This window comes from Camelus ferus, chromosome 2, assembly GCF_009834535.1.
Source record: "Camelus ferus isolate YT-003-E chromosome 2, BCGSAC_Cfer_1.0, whole genome shotgun sequence".
Lineage (NCBI taxonomy): Eukaryota > Metazoa > Chordata > Mammalia > Artiodactyla > Camelidae > Camelus > Camelus ferus.
The window spans coordinates 91,316,945-91,340,488 of NC_045697.1; the positions used below are offsets into that span (position 1 = coordinate 91,316,945).

Below are 23,544 nucleotides of genomic sequence, written 5' to 3' on the forward strand. Positions count from 1 at the left end.
TGCTATATAACAAATTACCCCCCAAATTTATAGTAACAACAATATAAAGGTTTGTTATCTCATTCAGTTTCTGTGGGCCAAGAGTTTGGGAGCAACTCAGTGGGTTTTATTTTTTGAGCAGGAAGGGACTGCTTAGTTTTTGGTTTTGTTTTTAATATTTTTAAGGTTTAAAAAGTGTTAAAAGTCTTAATTCCCAGTGGGAAAACAATATCTGAATGGATACCCTAAAGGCAAACCACTATAAAATATTTCAGTTGCATGTGGGGCAGAGGGGTAGCGATTATCTTCAAAGCACCTCAGCTGTCTTCAGGAGAAGGTCAAAGGTACACTGGTTTGTATTATTGGGACATCCATGAGGATGTTGCCTTTCCTTCAGCATGGTCTTGATTTGTCAGAAGGACATTACATTTGACCTTCAAATTTGGCCGACAATTTACTGATGAGATTCAAAACATTCAGGTTACTGTGATATTTCGACATATTTGCCAGGTTCTGGGTCATGTCCTGAAAGACCACCATAACTTCTGGATCTTGCCTGGCTGTAAGGACCTCTGGGTCACTAAGAATTTCATTGAGCCCAGGCATTCCTGCCATTCCAGGCATTCCCTTTCCCATTCCAGGCATTCCTCCAGGAAAATTACCATGCTTTGCCCCAGGAAAGCCACCTGGAAAGCAGCCTACTGAGATCTAGATAGTCTCAGGCTTCTGCCTCCCTCTGGGCTCTCCATTGTTCTTCCAAAGCCTTCTTAACCCTTTCTGTTCTTTCTTAGATCTCTCGCTCCTCACAGTTTCACTTATACTCTCTCTCCGACATTCAGCAATTTTCCGGATTTTGGTTGAACTTCCAGCATTGCACTACCATCTTCATCATAATCCAGTTTACAAGCAAGGGCAAGATCATGGGCTGCTTCTTCCCAATGGCCCAGAAGTCTGTGTGCTTTCCCTCCCCACCTGTAAGGCTGAGCTGAATTAGGATTTATTTTAATATCTCTGTCCCAGTCCTGGATGGAAGCATCCGGCTTCTGTAATTTGGTGAAGACACTGGCTCTCTCGGCATACAGAATGGCCAAGTGAGGATTCAGCTTGATGGCTATGTGAAGAAGTCAGTGGCTTTCTGTAGTTCACCATCACTTAGGGCACCAATGGCAGCCACATTTTTATCACCTGCCTGATCCAGCATCTCCTCAGTTATCTCTACATTTTCTTTTCCTATTTGTTGAGGGACATCAGCGTCTGGTTCAATTACACCTTCAAATTCCAGATCACTTGCCTCTCCGGATGGTTCGTCTGTCTTCAGGTTTTCCTCTGCCTTCTCACTGTCTGCTTTTCCTTCCTTGGTGTGTTCTGATTTAGTTTATGAGTGGCAGGTGATATTTCACCCCCACCACCTTCCCCACCTTGCTCTCTGCCCACTCCCTCAGGAAGTGCATTTCCTTGGTGTGCAGGATGCTGGGATCCTGTTGACATATTTTCACAAAGGCTTGAAATTCGCTCACTTCTCTGGGGTCCACTGGTCTGGAAGCTGAGCCTGGCTTCCAGGCTCGCCGCTACCTCAGAGACCACGTAGAAGGGTGGGGCTGCTTAGTTTTCAGTTGAGGTCTCTTATGAAGTTGCAAAGTTTTGGTCAGGGCTACATTATCTGAAGGGTGACTGGGGCTGAAGGATCTGTGTCCTAGGTGGGTGATTCACATGCATGGCAAGTTAACGCTGGCTGTTGGTAGGACTCAACTACCAATCTACTCACATAGATTATTCCATGGGTGCATGAGTAGCTGTTCCTCCACAACAAACAATCCAAGAGTATGCAAGGTAGAAGAAGCAATGTCTTTTATGACCGAGCTTCAGAAGTCACTCTCCATCATTTCCGCAATATCCTATTGGTTACAGGCCAGCCTCATTCAGAGTAGAAGTGTCTACCCAGAGGACTGACTTACAGGAGGGGAGAATCATTGGAGGCCATTTAGCAGGCTGGTGTCAACTCCCTCTTTAAGTTTTGGAGTTTATGACATATTTAGAATATAAAGGGACTCTGTGGTAGTGATGTTATGAGAAAAATTCCTCTAGATATTTGTGGCTCCAGATTTCATATGCAAATCAACCAGCTTCAGAAGATACACTCAAAAGAACATGAGAAAATAAACTTTTTTAAAGCAATAAGCATTTTTTTTTAACATTGGGAGAGTTTACAATTAAATAAAGAAATATTTTAAAAATCAAACACATTGTATTAGTATTTTTGTGTAAAGGAATCTATGTATTTAGTATTTTACATATTTATAATGTTTAAGAGAATATGACCTATTAGGATAACATATTATATGTGTAATGCTTATTTAAAATGTGGAGCTAAGTAATTGATTTACATTTTTTATTTTAAGTGGAAATTTTTCAAATATAAATGCAGTATTAAACATTTAAAAGAACTTAAAATTAATGTATATATAAGATTAATTTATTAGTTATATATGAATCACTTGAGTATGTGGAAAATGTTTTTTGGTTTTTTGTTTGTTTTTGTTTGTTGTTTTGGTTTGACAAATGAAGAACTTGAAAAAGTGACTATATTAAATTTATAAGGCAGTTAAAATATTTAAAGTAGGTTAATTAAGTAAATTTGTAAATGTGATCAAACATTAATCAAAAGTCCCCTCAGGAGGGATTGTTTACATTTCCCTGTATTTATAAAGTTTTATAAACTTACAAGCTTACAGAAAAATCACCCTGGGTTCTGATTTTGTAAAGTCAAATATTAATTTTTCAAAACCAAAGTAACTTTTGAATAATTTTCCTATGCACAAAAGTCGACCTTGAGTAAATAGATGCACTTGGATGGCAGGTGGAGAAGAAAGAAGAGAGATTTTGGCTGATGGGTCAAGCCCTGCCTGTATAAGTTTGGGCCTGACTCTTGCTCCTGCCTGATGGCTGAGCTGGTCCACCGGGATAAGCTCCTGGCTGCCAGGGCCAGAGGGTGGGGGAAGGGGGCAGGGAGCCAGATTTCTGCCTGGGTCGTCTGTCCCTGCCTCCCACCCCCTTAATCTCACTGTGCTCTGTGCACGTAATAAGTGCGGCACTGGCCTTAATACCAATTCACAGCGTGATTCTTGCTCTCTCCAAAGAAGCTGAGCACATGGTATAATGGTCTTTATTAACTTGCTCTTTTATTGTCCAAGGGACTTCTAGCTGACCTGCAGGACTAATTGTGGCTGTTATTAAGCAAAGAGTACAGTAAAAAATATCAGAGGGTTCTGGACATAAAAGCTGCAAATTCACCATATAGTAGTAATATGATTTATTGATATTAAACAAAAATATAGCCAAACATCGATGAATATGGGGTAGGAGAGTCTCACATTTAGCTTTTGGTTGTAATACTGAAATTTTAAATTTACTATGACTGATCTAATGCCTGAACCCCCTACCTAGCTGAGTTGTGGGCAGGAGTGCTCTTAAATTTCCCATTAACTGTATTTTGTGTCTTCCATCAAAATTCAACTCCCAGTTCGTGCTCTTTGCCTGGCATGGCATCTAGGTGCCTGAGGAGAGCCTCAGAAGTCCGGTCCTGAGTGCCAGAGCCAGGGGCCTCATTGACACGGGGGGGCCTGCTCTTCAAAATGGGGCCTGCCCAGTGCCTGGCCCTGCTGCCCTTCGTGTGGGTTTTAGCATCCACTGCTGTTGGTGAGCTGCCACAACCCCACTTAGTCCCAGCATCTCCCTGGAGGCCTCCTCTTCCCCATCCAGACCCTGCCCTTCCAGCCACCCAGCGCACACCTTCCACACAGCGCCTCCCAGGAGCGGCGCTGCTGCCTCCACCCTCCACTGCTCCTGGCACTGTCAGTGGCCAGCCTGCCTAGCCAGGGGTTTCCAGCTGATCAACAGCACTCTAAGGCTTTGCTTTCCTAATAGGGGATGCAGACTGTTTATAGGCTCTTGACTTGACAAAACCTACCCGAATTTTCCCTCCCCAACTTCATCTTCCTGCCTTGGCTGTAAAACGTGCTCTGTCTGTGGTCCCTTAGCATTTTTCTGTTTAACACAGGCAAAAGGCACTCTGCTCATCTGCTCTTGCCATTCCTGACATCCCAGCCGCACTCCTCCCCTGCTGGGGCTTGGGCAGTGTGCCCAGCCCCCACTTTTCCTACCTCTGTCTTCCCTCTCCTTCCCATAGTCCTCACAGCCTGGCAGTAGGGATGTCTTTTCTCTGGACACAAGCACCAAGGCACACGTGTGATGGCCAAGGAGGGGTCTTCACTTTATTACGCAAGAAGGTATGATCTGAGTCCATCATGTGAGTGGAGAAAGATCAAAATTAGGTCATATACTGGGGGCAAAAGTATGTTGGTATTATATATGCACTTATATTTCAATTGGAACAAACTTTACTTATTGTTAATTGGATATTTGAGAGGGTAGGAATGGGGAATTATATTTGACAATGAGGTACTGTCTTACTGGTATGTGCAAAATATTGAATCATGTCTATAAGGAACCAACACATCAGAGGAAGAGAAAAACATTTACAAGTATCTTCAGTAGAAGCCAGAAGATGACAAATACTATAAAGGAACTTCCAACAGAGTACCACAGAAGCCTGCAGAGGAGTGGGAGGAATTCTGAATGGCTGGATCCAGAAGGCTTCAAGGAGCTGCTAAAACTTCTGAGGCCTGGTCATGGTCTATTGGCAGAGATTAACATATTTTATAGAAAAGGTGATGTTGAAGCTAAACTTTCAAAGGCATGTGCGATTTCAACAAGCAGAGACAGAATAAGAGAAAAAGGGATTTCCAGAAAAGGGGAAGCATGAATTTCAAGGACACAAATGGTTCCTTTCCCTTTCTCCTCCCAGGTCTACTTTACCCACGTGGTTTCTATAAAAATCGTCTTCTTGGTACCATATGGTCACATGGTTTTTGTAAGAATCATCATCTGACCACATAATACTGATTGATGTTGGGGAATTCTGACTCAACAGGCCTCTCAGTTCTTTCTTGGGAATTTGGAATTGAAGCTAAGAAAAAAAGTAATCAATTTCTCTTGGTTATCAGAAGTTAAACTTTGAACCTTGAGAAATGTAGGAAGAGAGACAAAATGAGATAGAAAAAAAGGAAGAGTGAGAAGAAGAAAAATAAATGAAGCTGATACAGAGGGAAAACAGGCATCACAGAGCAAGAACCCTGGTGACCTTTGTGTCTCTGTTGTTGGATGTTCCTGAGGCTCAGCTGTATTTCTGTTCTTGGGGTCCCTGAAATATAGTGGTATCTCTGTGGTAAATTTCTTCCTCCTTGAGCTAAACTGAGTTTTCTGGATGTTGTTTCTGTTGTTGTTTCTTGGTAACCAACTGTGTTAGCTTCCTTGGGCCGCTGAAACAAGTTGTCACAAACCTGATGGCTTAAAACAACAATCTATTCTTTCACAGTTCTGGAAGGTGTAAGTCCCCAGTCAAGGTGTCAGTCGTGCTGTGCTCCTGCTAAAGGTTCCAGGGAAGAATGCTTCCTTGACTCTTCCTAGCTTCTGGTGGCTACGGGCAACCCTTGGCATTCCCTGGCTTATAGCTGCATCACTCTCATTTCTGCCTCCCTTTTCACATGGGCATCTTTTCTCTGTGTGTCTCTCTGTGTCCTCATATGGCCTTCTCATAAGGACACCAGTCACTGGATTTAGGGCCCTTACTAATCCAGCAAGATCGCATCCTAACTAATTATATCTGCAAAGACTCTATCTCATAACAAGGTTACAAGGCGAGGGTCCAGGTAGACATGAATTCTGGGGGACACTATTCAACCCAGTATACCGGTTCAACACCCAAAGGCACTGGGGCTGTTCAGGCTACATCTAGAGCCAGGTTCTTGAGGACCTGGCATGCTGCGCTGAGGATGCTGAGGTTTGCTCTTTACCCAAAGAGGAGGCATTGAAAAGCTCTACGCAGGAGAGAGTCATGGTCAGAATTTCACAGAGGATTGCTTTGGTCACAATGTGTAAAGTAAATTCGAGCAGGGAGGGCTAATGAGGAAAGAAAACCAGTTTTACCTTTGGATAGAACTGTGGAAGGTAATACGGTCTGGCGTCAGGATAGATGGTAGAGGATGAGGAGGAAGGGACAAGTGGGAGACTCACTGCAAATTCAGAGTTAACCGGACTCGGCAATTAATGTCTGATGGGTGGGAGGAAGTGAGTGAAGAAGGAGAATAGTCTTGGTGGACTGTACCATATAGGTGGTCCATGAACATCACTGAGTAGTTGCCAAGTGGGAGACAGTATTACCCAGAGGGCTGGGATTAAAGAGAAGATTAAGGTTTGAGGATCCCACGGGGGTGGACCCCAAAGACATGAGCGAACAGTGAGTTGGACGTAAGCTCTTTCAGTTGGGATTCCCTCCATGAAAATGATTCCCTGTTTGTATAAGAGGATTCCATGGCATAGTCCTTACCTGTTTTTGCTTTTGTAGTTAAAAATAGTCTTTACATACATCTGTGTCTTTGTCTGGGTAACATATTCTTAATTTTAATAGATATTGCCAAGGTTACTTTCTTAAAAGGCTATACCAGTCCACTTTTCTACTGGCATTGTATGAGAGTCCACTTTCTTCCCTATTCCCACGATTAGTAGGTATTTCCCTCCTTAATGTTTGCTATTTGAAAATATGACTTCTTTTAATGGCTGCAAAACATTCCACCATATCAACATACCATAAATTACTTAAACATTTTCCTATTTTTGGACATTAGATTGTTGCCCATTTTTTGCTATAATAAAATTAATCACCCAGAAATGGGCATTTTTATACATATATTTTTATTCATTCAATGATACTTACAGTGATTGTTATAATTTGAAAGAAGTTTCCACAGGCTCTTTGTTTTGTTGTTTTTGTTCCTGTGTGCCTTTCTTTCATTTCAATAATAATATTTTAGTTGGACAGGAAGGGGGATGAGAAAGGGAAGAGGTTAAAACAAATAGATTTTTCACTGTCCTTGAATTTCTATTTATAAGTGCTATTCCTGTCCTTCATTACCAAAGTGATCTAGAATTGCTATTAAGCCATTATTAATTCTCTAATTTTACCTTATTGCATAAATGAAGTTTCTTATTTTATGGAGGGAAGAACAAATGCAAGAGTATCTTAGCGCTGTCTGTAATCTACAAAAGCAGCTTGACTCTTTATTTTCTTAGATATAGAAAATTCTGAAAAGCATCAACCTTTTCTTGCCAGATGGAAAAAAAATATAAGATTTAAATCTTGACACCATGAGTGGTATATATATTATAATATATGATTGGAAAAATAAACGTCCTTTTCTGTATTCTTCCCCCTTAAACTTTAGCCATTAGAGTCAGAATGCTTCGATTGCAGAATTCTCACTTGAGCAAGGTTTTTATATAACATTATTCATATTCTTGGCCTTGGATGCCAATTAAGTCCCTCAAGTCTAAAATTGCTTTGTTTGCTTTTTAAGGAAATCTGCCCACCTTACAGACCTACAAGTTAACTAACCAGCCTGTTCCTCCCGCCCCCTCCCCCCCACCCCAGGACTTTGCTCTGTTGGTTTCCTGCCAGCTCTTACTTTCAAATTGAAATAGTTCAGTTTCTCTGTTTCTAGAACATAGAATTCATTACTCCTGGATTTTTGCCAAGAATGTCCCTCTCATGTTTTTAAAACTAAGATGAATGTTTCAGAATGACCTAGTGGGCTTGACCCACGATTAGAAGTCAGTCAGTGATATATTAGATGTCTGCGTGGATGCTCTGTTCTGCGTAGTGGGGCTGCTGGGGGAATGGGACTCTGGGAGGGTGGGGAGGGCACTGGGGTGAAGCCTTGGGACTGGAGTGGAGAAATATGTGTGAGAGATTAGGTAAGATTTGGCTGACGTGAGGCAAGACTCAGATTCTTCCCCTGCCCTCAGGGCCCTGGTGAGTCTCTACCATGGAAAGGGCATAGTCATTAATTCCTTTTGGCCATCTGGATAGAAAACAGAAAGCCAGGTGACAGAGAATATTTATAAAGGGCTCTAGGAAGGACCACTCCATTTTTTTTTTTCTTCCTGATTTTCGAGGCTTCTTTTCTCTTCTTACACTTGCAACCCTGCTTAGCTGCTTGTTTCTACTAGTACTGAAAAGAGCAACAGAGCAGAAGGTATACATCTGCATAACCTTAGGCCAGATGAATTTTTCATTCCTGTTGCTCTGTTGAATGACATAGGGAAGTTTCTTTACCTTTTAGGTTACTTTCTAGGAATATGTTAGTGTTTACATTCTTTTCTCTTCCAATTGGCTATATATTTTTAAATTAAACTTTTCATTTTGAGATAATTGTTAATTAACAGACCGTTGTAAGAAATACCACTGAAAGGTCCTATGTACCCTTAACCCAGTTTCCCCCAATAGTAACATTTTGGGAAATTCCAGCACAACATCATTGTAGGATACATTCATGTGCAATATCATTGACATTGATACACTCAAGATATATATCATTTCCATCCCCACAAGAATCCCTCATGTTGCCTTTTGTAGTCACATACACTCCCCTCCTCTGACTCCCGCATTATCCGTTATTAATCACTTATGTATTCTCCATTTCTAACATTTTGTCATTTCAAGAATGTAATGTAAATTAAGTCATACAGTATGTAACCTTTTGATATCGGCTTTTAAAACTCAGTGTAAATTCTTAGAGATTTGTGGATGTATCAATAGTTCTTTCTTTTTTTTTTTTTATAATTGCTGAGTAATATTTCATGGTATGGATGTACTGCAGTCTGTTTACTACTCACTCATTGAAAGACATCTGGGTTGTTTCCAGTTCTTGGCTACTATGAGTAAAGCTGCTATGAACATTTGTGTACAAGCTTTTATGTGAACATAAGTTTTCATTTCTCTAGGATAAATGCCCAAGAGTGCAATTGCTGGGCCTTGTGGTAGTTGCATGTTTAGTTTTATAAGAAACTGCCAAACTGTTTTCAAGAATGGCTGGACCGTTTTACATTCCCACCAGCAATGTATGAGCAATCCAGTTTCTCCACATCCTTGCCAGCATTTGGTGTTAACCACTATTTTTTTTTTAATTTTAGTCATTTTGATAATAGTGTAGTGATATCTCATTGTGGTTTAAATCTGCATTATTTTCCTGATGGATATGATGTTGAACATCTTTTCAAATGCTTATTTGCCATCTGTATATCCTCTTTGGGAAATGTGTTCATGGTTTTTGCCCATTTTCTAATTGAATTGTTTGAGTTTTTAAAATTGTTGAGTTTTGAGTGTTCTCCATATACTAGTTTTTTGTTGAATATGCGGTTTGCAAATATTTTCTCCCAGTCTGTAGCTTGATATTTTGTCCTCTTAACAGGGTCTTTTGGAGAGAAAATTTTTAATTTTGAGAGACCCAGTATACTTGGGTCTTTCCTTCTATGAATTCTGCTGTTGATGTCAAGTGTAAGAACTCTTTGCCTACCCCTAGATCCTAAAGACTTTCTTCTGTATTTTTTCCTCAAGGTTTTATAGCTTTACATTTTACATTTAAGTCCATGCCACATATTTTTATGTAACTGTTTAGATCTCTGACGTCTGAAATAAGCCTTAGCATGTGAAACCCTTTTGCCCTCATTTTCTTTCTCAGGCATCTACTGAGCACCAACTGTGACTCAACTCACTGACACCAAGTCATGGATACGATTACTGATGGGTAAATGATTCTGACTTTGTAATGAGTCAGTCAGGTGACGTGCTGAAAAGCATGAGGTCTGGAGGCAGACTGTTTGGGTTCAAATCCTGGTGCCACCTCTCAAGAGTTTCATGATCTTTAGCAAGTGACTTAATCCCCCTAAACATCAATTTTTCACATCATTCAGAGTTGGATGAAAATAACCATAATACCTACTTCTCAGGATTGTTGTGTGTGAGCAGAAAATGAAATATTATGTATCAGATGCTTAGTGCAGTACCTGGCATACGCACAGAGAACATTTAATAAGTGTGAGTTTTCCTGCTTCCTGTTCCCCGTGCAAAGTCTCCAGGCAACTTCCCCAACTCAAAGTCTTCCCCACAGTCTCCATTTCTTTCTTTCTACCTCTTCTGGTCTTAATTATTCTACCTCTTTTATGAAACTTTCTTAACCTATTTCAGCATTTGATAGAATTTCCTATCTTCAAATTATTATGATATTTATATATGTGGTCAGGTTACCTTTACTGTTTCATATATCTATTATGTATCTCCCCAAATACATATCTGCTTGAGGGTATGCTCCCAGCCCTCCAGAGTCTAGTTCTATACTGGGTAATTGCCAAGTACTCAGCAAGTCCCCAATATACTGATAGTGAGGAATCTAAATTACAGCATGTTTCATTGCAAGCAATTTGACAAAATGAACCCAAAGCCTTTGGCCTAGTAATTTACATTTTCAAAATCTATCCTAAGAGTGGTCAAAGAGTTAAACAAAGATTTGTGCATAGGAATATTTCTTACAGCCATTTTTTCGTAAAAGTGTGGATTTAGAAAAACATAAATGTGTAAATAAAGAATCAGGAATCATGAGGATTCCATTATATGGTGGAATGTTGCACTATAAATAAAAATTCCATTTGCCTAATCATGGATTATAGAGCTATAAGGATATTCACTAAAGCATTCTTTATATTAGTAAAAAAGATAAAAATAATTAGCAAAAAGAAAAACATAGAAATAACCTAAACCTCCAACTATATGGACAAATTAAATACTGTCACAAAACAGAATTATACTGTGATCCCATTTGTCTAAAAAAAAGTATGTATATATAGATACACACACACACAAATATACAAAAGACAGAAAAAAATACATTCCAAAATTTTAGTGGTAATTATCTTTGAGTAATAGCTTTTTGGTGATTTTAATTTTAATTTTGGCTTCTCTAAAACATACTATTTATTACTTTTAGTATAAGAAAATAAGGATGAAAGTTATAATCTGTTTTTTAAATGGTTCTTTGGAGACTATTTAATTACATGAATATATTGATCATTCATCCATTGCATTCAGAACATTTATTAACTGTCTACCAACTGTTAGGTGCCAGTACTAGAAACACATGCAGAGAATAATTGACAAAGTCCTTTGAACAACTGACAGATAGTCTAGTGAGGGGACACAAAAAATTACAAATCAGTGAGAGAAGTGATAATATAGTTATAATACTGAATGTTATGGAAGCTTAGAAAGGGGCAGGCTTTAGGGAGGTAGGGTAAGGCTATTTGGTAGAACTTGAGTGAATTAGGGCCAAAAGAAGGGGTTGTGTAGATAGGGAAGAATGATCCAAGCTTAGGGTTAAGCATTTTCAAAAGTTCTGAATGGATATCACTGAGGAGATGTGAAAAGCCATGAAGTAGGGGGAGGGTTTGGAAGGAGAACTAGCAAAAGTAAGTAGCTATGTTAATGACACATTCTATCCTGAAGAGTAAACAAGGGGGAAAAGGGCAATTAATAGTTTTAAATGGGAATGCTGTGATCATATTTTTGCTTTAAAAGAGCACATAGACTATTGAATAGGGAATGAATTAGAGAGGGACAGGATTAGAGGGAGGGAGAGCAGTTAGGTGGTGATGTAAATCACTGAGATGATGATAGTGGCTGTTGGGATGGAAAGGTGAAACCTGATGTAGAAGTGATCTGGGAATAAACTGGATTGGTGGTGGTGGTGATAATGGAGGAGATGTCAAAGAAAAGCAAGAGTCAAGGACAATGTCTTGGCGCCTGGGTTTGGCAATTGTGGATGGTGGTACACTAATTGAGTCAGGTGAGGAGGCACAAAGTGGGAGGGAAAATGAGTTCAGTTTGTGATACATTGAGTTTGAACTGCCTGTGGGAGGTCCATTGGGGGTGTTCAGGAAGTTACTGGAGACACAAGTATAGATGTGTGTTTTGGGGGGCAGTCATGAGAGTAGATGAGAACACCAAGAGATATAAGTAGAATGAAAAGAGAATACGGCTTAGGAGGGAACCCTAAGGAAAACCAACATTTAAGAGACTGAAAGTGAGAAAGCAAATTGACTCAAACCTGGTCTGGGACCGAAATTTTTTGTGTGATGTAATTTACAACTCCTTCTGGGAAGCAATTAGCATTCCTGATAAAGTGCGTGAACAGTTTTCTGACAGACTTTAATAAGACTGAGAACTCCTTCTGGGAAGCTAGGGTTACCCATCCAGCTGATTGACTAGCCTAATAATCTTTAACCAGATGTTCTTTTTTCTGTATCCATTCTAAACATGGTTGGTGAACCATTCCTTTTTTCTTATAAAATGTCTCAACCAAAATTATTCCTTCAGTTGAATTTTTAAAAAAGCTTCTCATGTACTCAAAAACAATTTGTCTGAGGCATGGCTTTAACAAAAGAGAAAGAGGAGCCTGGAAGAGAATTAGAAGAGTCCAGAGGGGTAGGAGAGAAACCAGTAGAAGACTGTTGAGGTTATAGAAGCCAGGTGAAAGCATTTTAAGAAACAGGGCATGAACGGACAACAGTGTCAAATGCAAGTGAAAGGTCAAGTAAAAACAAGGATGAGAAATTGCCACTGGATTGAGCAGTAAGAATGTCAATGATGATCTCTGGCAAGGGCAGTTACACTGGGGTGACTGGGGGGCATAAGTCAGATTTCAGTGGGTTTGAGCGAGTGTACACCATTCTTTCAAAAAGTGTGACTGTTAAGGGAGGCAGAGGAAGGGAGCCTTGAGATTATTTCCCTTTAGTGGGGACACAAGTATATTTAAATATGCTTGGGAAGGAGTCGGTAGCCAGGGAAGCAGAAGACACCTGAAAGAGAAGGGAAAGACACCTGAGCTAGAGACCAGAAAAGGTGAACCGTTTTCAGGATTCTGAGCCCAGGTGGAGGAAATGTCACATGCCATGCCTCCTGTTGTGATAGAAAGGAAGGCGGAGGATGAGCCTGCAGGGAAGATCTGCAGGTTTGGAGGTAGAAGGTCAAAGGCACTCCTGTCCGGTGGCCTCTGTTACATCTGTGGTGTAGGAGGTTTAGGAGTTCTGCTGAACATGTCTGGGTGAGTGGCAGGATGGCAGACTGGGACAGGAAGAAAGCTCTGAGCAAAATCCCAAGGAGAACGGGAGATTGAACTACCTGGGGAAATTAGTGAGTTCAGGACGTGGTGGAGGATAATGAAGACCTCATGCAAACAATCGGCACAGGTCTGTGATTTTCTCCTATGGTGCTTTGAAGTCCTCACTGAGGCAGGAAGACAACTAACCTGCACTGCCTTCAATGAAACTTTGAAGCTTTGCAGCTTCCTCTGGCCATTGAAATATGACTTCTTAGTTTGGAGCTTAGGCCCTGTTTTCTTCTTACTTTATAGGCACTTCCAATTGATCTCATTCACTCCCATGGCTGTCAGTTAACCTCTCTATGCTGATAACTCCTAAACCAGTACTTGCAACCCAGCCTCCCTCTAGAGCACCACACTCCCCATCCCATCTGCCTTGTGGGCATCTTCAATTGGGTGATTCCTCAAGCTGAACTCTTCGTATTTCTGCTCTCATTTCCTTTCCTCAGGAATTTCCTTCCTTTCCTTTGCTCCAGGATTCTCGTTTTCACCATTGCACGCTGCTCAGTGCTCAGTGTCTGTTGGGTTTCAAATGAAGGAATCCACTCAGTTCTCTAAGCCAGAAGCCTGGGACGCATCTTTTTATTCCAGCTGCTGCTTTACCTCTGACATTCAAGCCATCGCAGACAAATCTTGTCCACAACTAAATGTGCCTCATGGCAAGAAAAAAAAGTGAATTATCAAACAACTTCAACACAGAAACTTAAGTGTTTGCTTTACCCCCATTTCTTTGCTTCATTAACACTGGAGCTAAACCAGGGGGAAGGGATACCTCCCTCCCCGTTTTCTGCCCTCTCTGCATCCTGCCCTCTCAGCCTTAGAGAAAAGGAGAGTCAGTTTTTCATTTGCTAATGATTTGGGCTCAGGTTATAATGGGCCATTAAGGTGTTTTGTGGAAGAAAAGAGGAAAATGGAGCTTTCTGGAGGAGGGATAAAGAGACTGTGGGGTACCTGGGATCAGATCCAGGCCTCACTGAGAAGGGAGGGGCCAAGAAGGACCCTGCGAGGGGCCCGAGTCCTCCCTGACTGTGGCTGGCTCTTTTTTTCTTCTCCCGGCCCCGTGGCTTGAGCCTCCGCTCTGCATGCAGGGACAGGGCTTGAACCCCTTGACCAGTTCACTGCCCAGCAGGACCTTCGTTTGGTTTCTCCAGATGTTGCTCCCTCCCAGGATGACTGCCTCTACCTAGTGGGTGCCCTCCCCAGATGCCACAGGGACCTGCTAAGCCCTACAGACATCTCTCAGGCACCTCCTGGGTTGGGGGAAGGAGCTCTCACACCCCTGCCTGGAGCGGTGCTGAACTGGGCAAGCTGGAGACCTGTGGAGAGCTGGGCCAGTGTTAACCATGCCTCCATCACAAGCTGATTTGTCTACTTGTCTCCATTTTGTGATCAATGGCTATCATCCTAGGCCTCTATGTCTCACCTGGCAACTGCAGAAGCCTCCTCACTAGCTTCCTAATCTCGTGTCTCACCTCCACCCCATCCATTCGCCACACAGAAGCCAGAGGTTTTGTCTAAAACAAAAAATGAAACAAACAAAAAAGCAACACTAGGTCCCCATCCCCTTCTCATCTGGCTAACATTTATAATCCTTCAGATTTCAGCTCGGATCACTTATCCTGAGGAGCCTTCTCTGACCACCCTCCTCCCACTACCCACACCCCCACGCAGACACAAATAGACACACAAGGGATTAGGGGTCCATTATAGGCTTACCCCCACACCTTGTAGTAAACTGTCATCACCTGTTTGTATTTTTAACTGACCTATGGACAGAGAATAGACCTTCTTCCCTTGTTACTTGCAACCTTGTCTCTCGTGCCTCGCCCTGTGCCTCGAGTGTGGTGGATGGAAGTAAGATCGACTCAGGTGGTTCTCATACCTGAGCGTGGATCAGAATTACCTGGAGGGCTTGTTAAAACACCGATTGCTGGATGCCCCTTTCTGATTCAGTAGGTCTGGGTGGGGATGGAAACAATGGATCTCTGACAAGTTCAGGAGCAGTTGCTGCTGCTGGTTGGAGATCACATTTTGGGTTACCACCGACTGCTCTGCGTCTGGTAAGAGAAGACTATAGGGGTAGATTGGAGTGACTTTCCAGATAAGAAGAAAGAACTCATGAGAAATAAGCTTTAGAAGTCTTGGAGGTGGTAGCTAAAATAGATTTGAATCTGATATTAAAGATGGCAGAACTCCCCAGTAGTTGACAAGGTGCAGGGAGTAACTATGAGAATACATAGTTGAAGAGACCTGTAGGTGGAGTTACGGCATGAAGGCAGGCAAAGACCTGCCAAAAAAATTACTTTACAAAGTAGAATACTGAAATGATATACATGAAAGAAGTGAAAAGGAAGATGGTAAAATGAAATATGTGACATCATTCCAATTTTATTAAAAATGCCTAGGAAAAAATCTGAAAATACATGGCATGGTTTATAATAGTTGTCCCAATGGGTGAATTTTATCACCATTATTTGCTTTGCTAAATTTTGAAAATTCTATCATCATGTTTTCCTTTCATGATCGAAAAAAGCTTTTCCTATTTTTAACCTTGGTCATTTCCATCTGGCTGTGTTAAATTATTTTCTCTTCTGTCCCTCTGTCAGAATTGTTTCTCTTTGACATCTTAACTTGTGCTGAAAGTATGAAAATCAACAAAATTAAAACAACGAAAATCAAAGACAAGCAAAGGAAACAAAAAGGAAAGGAAGAAAGAATCTAAAGGAAAAAATAATTTAGTCAGTCTTGATATCAGCAAGAAAGTATGTCGATTACTGGCCTTCCAATCATTCCATATATTGGAAGGTTGTAACCACCTACCTGGAGGGGTTTCCTGGCTGTTCAGGACTGGTGGACTCATCAATTGGTTAGGCAGGGAACCCTTCTCCTAATCTCTTACCCATCACCTCCTGTTTCTTCTCATGGTTCCCAATGTTACTCTTCCTGTTCAGAGATATACCTGCTTGTCCTTTTTTGAACTAAATCCTCTCCCACCTAAATAATAACATTCAAAAAAGTTAATAAAAAGTTATTCTTTTCTGTCATATAGTTATTAAGATTAATTAAAAAAAAAACTTTGTGACAACTTAAGCCCTCTTTATAACAAGGTTTATTTGGGGCATAAATTCAAAGCTCCAAACAGTTAAATACAAACATACTTTTAGAACACAACCCATTTTATCCACAAGAGCACTTGTGCAATAAAAATTGTGTATACATTATATGTCATATAATGGTATTTGCCATTTCTCTAAAGGAATGAGACATATAGGACTTTAGCACATGTACCTACTTCATTTCAAATATGAACAATTCTGAATTTTGTGTCAAGGCCTGACAATTACCTTCAGAGTAGACACAAATGAAAATAACTAAACATTATAGGTTTAATCATGTATGACTTCAGAATCAGGAATATGAATATACATTCAAAATTTTACTCCATAGAAATCCATTATTATGGAAGAAAATAAAACTGTATGCCTGCAGCAAAATTTAAGGGATGTATAAAATTGTAATTATTACCATGAATACTACTCAGATTAGGAAAGACTAGAATCTTGATATTTCAACTATACTGACTACTTTGTACGTATTTTCTTGAATGTCCTTTCATCTCTGATAATAAAGTGTGAATTAACAGGACCATTCTAGAGACTAGGAAATGGTGATCATGAGTGATTTGGTAAGTTAAGACAATAAGTGACAGGGGGGAACCAGAAACTCATTTTCCTAATTGCCAGCTTAGTACATTTTATTTTAGACTGTGCTGTCGCAAGTCAGACCACGTTCCTGTATGCTTGCGGATGGGTTGTATAAAAGTCTCCTTTGTGGTCTGATGGCAAAAGACACCTATTATTTAAAAATATGTCAATGGCTGATTGTTAATGACGAAATGTTTTTACATGTTGCTTATTGATTCAGGTTGTCCTCCATTTCTTCAAATAATCATCACTTTCTAAGTTTGGTAAGAACAAGCAGAAATTACTGAATGTTAAAGAGAAAATGGGTGTGATATATCATCTTGTCTATCATGTCAGTGGGAAAACTAAGACCTAAAGAGATTTGTTCAGAGTCGTGATGTGAGTTGATGGAGTCTCTGGACTCCTAGTCTAGGGCTATTTACAGCACATGGCACTGCCTCAGCGGATCAGTATTCCAAAGCAGTGGCATAACTGAGGGATGTTCCTGGAAACATCAGCCTTTTTTTTTTTTTAACTTTTTTTATTGTGTTATAGTCATTTTACAATGTTGTGTCAAATTCCAGTGTAGGGCACAACTTTTCAGTTATACATGAACATACATATATTCATCGTCACATTTTTTTTTCGCTGTGAGCTACCATAAGATCTTGTATATATTTCTGGAACCATCAGTCTTGATCAGTGTATCAGTGTTGGGAGTTTGTGTGCCATTTTACCTCTTTATTTTTCTCATCCATTGATTCAGTATACTTTGATTTTGTTGTCTGATGTTTGGGGAGTGGGGATAGAAAACAAACAAACAACTAAAGCTAAGTGGCAAACACGATTTAATTTTTTTTTTTTTTTTTTTTTTTTTTTGCGGGGGAATGAGTGAAGTAAAGTTGGCAGGAATGTGAAAAAGTTGCAATTTTCCACGGAGAGAAGGCCAAGAAAGAGATATGGGAGGGATAGCCCTCCTACTGCCAGGGCCGCTGCTGGGCACTTTTATGGAGTTATCTCATTCCTCTTAACTTTTTAGGTAGGGGTTGCTAACCTCTTTTCAGTACTCATGAGAACACTGAGGCTCAGAGAAGTTTTGTAATTTATTCCACAGCCACACAGCTGATAACCTGTAGAACCAGATCCAATGCAAAGTCTGTCTGGCTAGGAAACCTGTGTCCTCTTACTTCAACAATAGAGTATGTATAAGGTGAAATAGTGAAAATAATAACTGCAGTGTAATATCCATAGCAGTAATAATGATAGTTAGCATAGTGCCTTACATATGTGATCTCTTTGAACAGGATTAAGTGAGCACATGAACAGGACTGATAGAGTATCTGTACTTTTCATTAGTGAAACAAGCAAGGAAGAAAGAGGACATATACTTACGATTTCCTTTGGTTTACTTTGTTTTCTGAAACATAATTGAAAGACTCAGTTTTGCAGCATTTATCAGATTATTTTGTTCTTGATGTGGATGGATGGGTTGGTGTGTGTGACTGTGTGAAACTGAACCTGATACAGTCAGAAGATTTCTTCCAGTGGATAAGTATGCCTTTTGGTTTGATATTCAGTTTTGTAGTGATCACTGTTCCTGTTTACTGAATGGGAGTTTTAATCTGTACCCTGGTCTTTTCCCTGTTGAAGCTGAATGTCACATACTCATTTCTTTAGCGGGGGGGTCCATGAAAGAAGTTATGTTAACCCCCACAGTACAAGGTTGTATTCCTTGGAAAATCAGTAACCACTCATTTTTACACATAAAAAACCCCCAAATTAATTTCTGATGACTAATTTTATATTAGTCTGCAACCCCAGTTTTAGCATTAGGCTCAATTCTCATATTTGGAAGGCAATACCTAATTCTGTAATACTGTGTAACAAAAAGGTGGTGTCAATTTATAAATAATTACTGTCTCCTAATGAATTAATGTTCATTTGCCATGATCATTTCAATACAAACTTAGGTAAAGATATGTTTTGGCTCCAAAACTGGGTTCTCTGTATTTAAATGTCATTCTAATTCGCAACTCCCTATAGCTTACTACGAAAGAACTATTTATTTTGCCATTCAGCCTAAAAATAAAACCTCTCACCCAGACTACACTCCTTAAAAGCCACATTTTTTAATCTACATAATTTTAAATTAACTTGAAAGAATCCATTTCTAGGTGCAGTGAAGTCAAACAAGAGTTGGAACTGGGACAGTTTGAAAGGAATAATTTAAAAGCCCACCACTCTGCTCGGAGACACCTCAAGAATTTCTAGGCTCACAAGGGAAGAGAAGGAAGAGATTTAAAAAGCTGAACAGTGCGTCTCCTTTCGAGCCCCCGCGGATGCAGGCCGGGCCGGCTGCGGCAAGGGCCGCGAAGAGTTAACGAGGGACGGAGCCCCCCGCGCCGCAGACTCCCCGCGCACACCCTCCTCCCTCCTGTCCCCACCCTCTCGTTTTGGCAAGGGATTAAAGTGCTCCCCCCTGTGGCAGCAGTGACCCAGAAATGAGTTTGATTCACACAGTCCTTCCTCCATAACAAGTCAAACGCCCGTCTGAGAGTGCCTCCCTGCGCGAGCGCCGGGTGTGTGCGCGCCGGCGAGAGCAGGGGCCCGCCCGGCTCTCCGCCCGCCAGCCCGTCCGTCCGCTCGCCCGCCGCGGCCCGAACTCATGCTGCGCGGAGCAAGCAGCGAGGAGCCCAGCGCCGCGGCCGAACCCCTCCGCAGCAGGTACGCGCGCGGGCCGCGGGGGGCGCGCGGGGAGGGCGCTCCGCGCGAGAGTCCGCGCGTGTCCGCGTGTGGGTCCGTGTGCGCGTCGGATTCCGCGGCGGCGGTGGCGGCTGCAGGACGAGCCGAGAGGCTCAGCCATATTTGATGGTTTTGTTGCTTTGCTCGGGAGTTCTCGGGAGTAATTTAATGCCGAAGGTCGCTGCCTAGTGGAAATAATATAGTACGTCATTAATATGGCGCCAAAAGATTGGGTTCTCGATATGTAGCGAGGAGGGAGGGCAGGCAGCCGCCAAGCGCAGCGTTACTATCCCACCAGTAACTTGGGCATTGCTGGGGCGGGGGCCAAAGGAGGAGGAGAGGATGATTTTTGGATCCTGAGAATTGATCTATGTTGGGTCAGTAAGTTTTATTATGATTATATTTCAATTTTTTTGGGGGGGGTGAAGACTTAGAGCTTTTTCTTCTGGTTTTGCGAAGAACATGCGATTTTCAGACGAATCATAAAATTAAACGTATTCAGGAGCAGAAGCCCAGTTTAGTTGCTTTAGTTTATAGCATTTTTAGAAAAGCCAAAGTGTATTATTAGGTTGTATGAAAGTGGAAAGCATAGTAGCAACTTGGTAGACAGATGGCAATGGCAGAACGCAGGTCCACATACATATATGAATCCAGAGTGTGTGTGACCGTGGTGGTGCGGGGGGAAGGGGAGAGGGACGACGACTGTATTTGTCCAAACATAGGTGTGTGTGTATAGGTATATCTGTATAGGGTGGCCGCAGCCCTGGCTCTTGTCACCGCGTCACCACATGTCCAAAATATTCATTACATCAATTCAAGGGCAGTGAGCGGGGGTGGGGGGTGAGGGACAGCTTAGCAATTAGATTCTTCCAAATTGGATTTCCAATGATCAGACCTTTTACTTACAGTGGGACCACCTGTGAAGTGAAAAGCCCTTCATCGGTGAAATAAGGAGGGAGTTGCATTGGTAGAGCAAAGTACCGATTAACCATGAACTTAAAACGGATTGCAAATTGCAACCTTTGGCACCGTCTGCAAATTGTGGGGGTGTCGCTTGGTCTTCACTGCCTGAAATGAACGTGCAGTGTGCACCCCGGGACTGCAAGTTGCAAAGCCCTTCAGTGCACGTGTCTTGTGCCTGTGAGTGTGTATTTGTGAGTTGGGAGCTGTTGTTCGGTAGCCAGCAGGCTTTCCGGGTTGTTGGCGCTGGCTTGCAAATGCGGGAGAGGGATGGAATGTGGAATGTTGACCGGGGAACCGAATCCTGTCGGAACGGTCCCATTTGCTGGAGAAATTCGATCCCCTCCACCTCCTTCCCGCTCTCCCCCGCCCGCCTGCGGGTTGGAGGCGGGGCCGAGGACGCCGCTGCTGCTCAAAGTGGCGGAGCGCGGCGGCGGGAGGCAGGTGCACGGCACCCGCCAGTGGGGGTGCCTCAACTTCCGCGGGCGTTTAAATAGCAGCCTCTCTCCCCTCCCACCGGTAATAGGTGACCTGGCGGCCGAGGGCGGCGGGGCGGAAGGGACGGGGGAGACCCGGGAGCGAAGCTTCGCGGCACGTGGGCAGGTGCTGGGTGGCCCCGGGGCCAACTTTTGTGGCCCGCCTCTGGCGTTGGAGGAGAGGCGGCTCCATGTGGAAATGGGGGCGGGCGGCGGCTGAGGCGCTTTCTCCGCCGCGGCGGGAGCTTCACTTAACGGTCCCAGCAGCGCCGCCGGGGCCCGGGGTGGGGGTCTTCGGGGGCGGGGACGCCAGCCCACCGCGCCCGCGCCGCGGGAACCCCGCACAAAGCCCGCGGCGCGGGGGCGGCCACCGCGCCCCCGCCCAGGGAACGGCCCGAAGCCGGTCGCCATCCCCGTGGTGATTCTGGCGGGCAGGCGCAGGCGTTTGTTTGTTGGTTCCGCGCCGCCTTCCTCGCCGGATGGCTTCCTGTGACAGAGGTGATACACAGTTTCCAGAACTGTCTGGGGGCGGGAGCGGGAGCCGAGCCCGCTCGGGGCTGCTCGCCGCCGTCGCCGCTGCTCCCATAGCACAACCGTTTCTCGCCGGCGCACCCGCCCCAGCCCTTAGGTGCCGCCCGGGAGGGACTCGGGGAGGGGGACGGCGCGGCGTTTTCCAGCGGCTCCAGTGGCTTCTGGACGCGAGGGAGCATTTGATTTGCAATTGGGGCCGAGCGGATTGGTGCAGCTGGCGGCGGCGGGGCGGGAGGAGCGGCGGTGGCGGCCGCGGGGGGGGGGGTGGCCACTTTCAAATGGAGAGGGCGGCGGCGGGGACGCCGCTGCGGAGAAAGCGGGGCTTGGTTGCGCCACGAGAAGGTGTCATCACTGCATCGGGGCTAATTCCGGCGGAGGTGCCGGGAGTTACTTTCCCCTCCTCCCGCGCTGTTGTTTCTGTCGCCTTGGGAGGAGAAGGAGGGAGGGAGGAGGGGGGCGGCGCCGCCGCGCTGAGCCGGGCCCTGCGCAAACCCCGGCGGGCGGCGGCGGGAGCCGCGCGGTGCGTTCTTCGGTGCAGGGCGGCGGCCCAGCTCGCCCCTCCCCAGGATCCCCCCCTTCCTGGGGTCCTCAGTTTTCTGTCTCCAGCCCACCCGCACTCTCCCCGCTTCCACATTGGCTTCGCGTCCCTGGGTCCTCCGCCCTGGCTCTCGGCGCCCCAGGTTCCCCCCCTCCCCAGCTGTCCCTCCCCTCCCCAGCCTTCCCCCCCTCTCCGGGCTTTCCCACCCCGGGCTCCCCCTCGCGGGGGCGGCCGCAGTCCCGGCGCCCGGTGAATGAAGCGAGCAAACAAAAAAGCGGGCGATTTAAACGTGCCTTCGAAACCCGTTAGGAATGCGTCGTCACCCGGAGACCGTTTAAAAGCAGCTTTGACTGGCTTTCTAATAACGAGGAGGCAGGCGCCCCACCTCGCCACGGCGGGGGCGAGGGTCTGTCGCTCTCTGTTTACCACAGCCAAGGGGGAATTTAAATTTTCTTTTTGTAAAATGATAGCTGCAGTTGAATGACTTAAAACGGCTACATTTTTGGGGATTGAAAGAATCTGAAGTTTCCATTAAAGAGAATGCTTAGGGGCTTCTTTCCCAAAGGTTTTTATTAGGTGAACTATTTTTCCTTTTTAGAAAACCCACTGTGAAAGGCTAGCTCTCTAGTTACTTGTAGCTCAAGGCTAATACCTTTCAAAGTTAATGAACTAGTTTTAAGATACATGATTTCCCTGGAAGCTGATTTAGGTAGTGATCCACTAATGGTTAGAGAATTACTATAGTAAGTTGTATTTGATCAAATCACAGCTAATCAAGATTTAATCATTTATAGGTGGAGAAAAGAAGTGTTCAGTGTAACCCTGTTTACACTGACAACACTTTTGATACAATAATATGTTGTAGTAGACTGGGCAGCACACATTGGAGAGATGCATAGGATGTTCTGTGGATGACACTTTGTAGCAAGTACCCGCAACCCAGAATTCCTAATGCCTTTTTGTCCCAAAGGTTTCAGTCTCTTCTAATGTAACTTTTAAATCCGATGACTTTTTAATTGTTTGGTTATTTTGCCTTCTTCCCTAAGTTTGTGTATTTTTATGTATGTATCTGACCTGGCATATTTCATTACGACTTTTTAGCCATTTAAGTGTCACATATCTGCCTTCCTCCAAACACCAGCCAGAGATAAAGGGAGTTGCTTGAACATGCAGTAGTACTTGAACTTGATTCCATTTTAAGGTCATAGGCTGCTTTCTAACAAGAAAAGTTGAGTGGGATGCCGCAGATTTTAAATGTTCATTTAAAAAGATCCCCCACCCTCACTTATTAGTTCCTCCTCCCTCACTTGACAGGTTTTCAACCTATAGATGAGTGTTTTAGTTTTATATTAGTTACCAAGGCTGAAAGAGTAGTATAAAGGGAAGATAGTGAGAAATGAGGTCTGCCTGAGAGTGAGACCAGGGAGAAAAAACTTTTTGGAGTTTAAAGAAATGTTATATTGTAGAAACAAACCATTGCTTAGCTGAGAGACTTTGGGAAGAAGAATTAACTTGCTGAGAATAAAAGC

At 43.3% G+C, this 23,544-nt stretch overlaps 1 protein-coding gene and 1 pseudogene across 4 annotated transcripts in view; one reads left to right on the plus strand and one right to left on the minus strand.

The window, feature by feature from the left end:
- JADE1 (jade family PHD finger 1) overlaps positions 1 to 23,544 on the plus strand; it is a 206,866-nt gene that overhangs the window by 131,832 nt on the left and 51,490 nt on the right. Inside the window, exon 5 of one of the 4 annotated variants that reach the window (XM_032463341.1) lies at positions 9,615 to 9,680. In XM_032463341.1, coding sequence (XP_032319232.1) covers positions 9,677 to 9,680 — 4 coding nt within the window. In that variant the 5' untranslated portion in view covers positions 9,615 to 9,676. Of the gene's footprint in view, positions 1 to 9,614; positions 9,681 to 19,272; positions 19,493 to 19,763; positions 19,888 to 20,853; positions 20,990 to 23,544 lie in introns of those variants that run through there. The other 3 variants (XM_032463346.1, XM_014555472.2, XM_032463347.1) reach the window with 3 other exon arrangements.
- On the minus strand, positions 403 to 8,541 carry LOC102513884 (annotated as a pseudogene).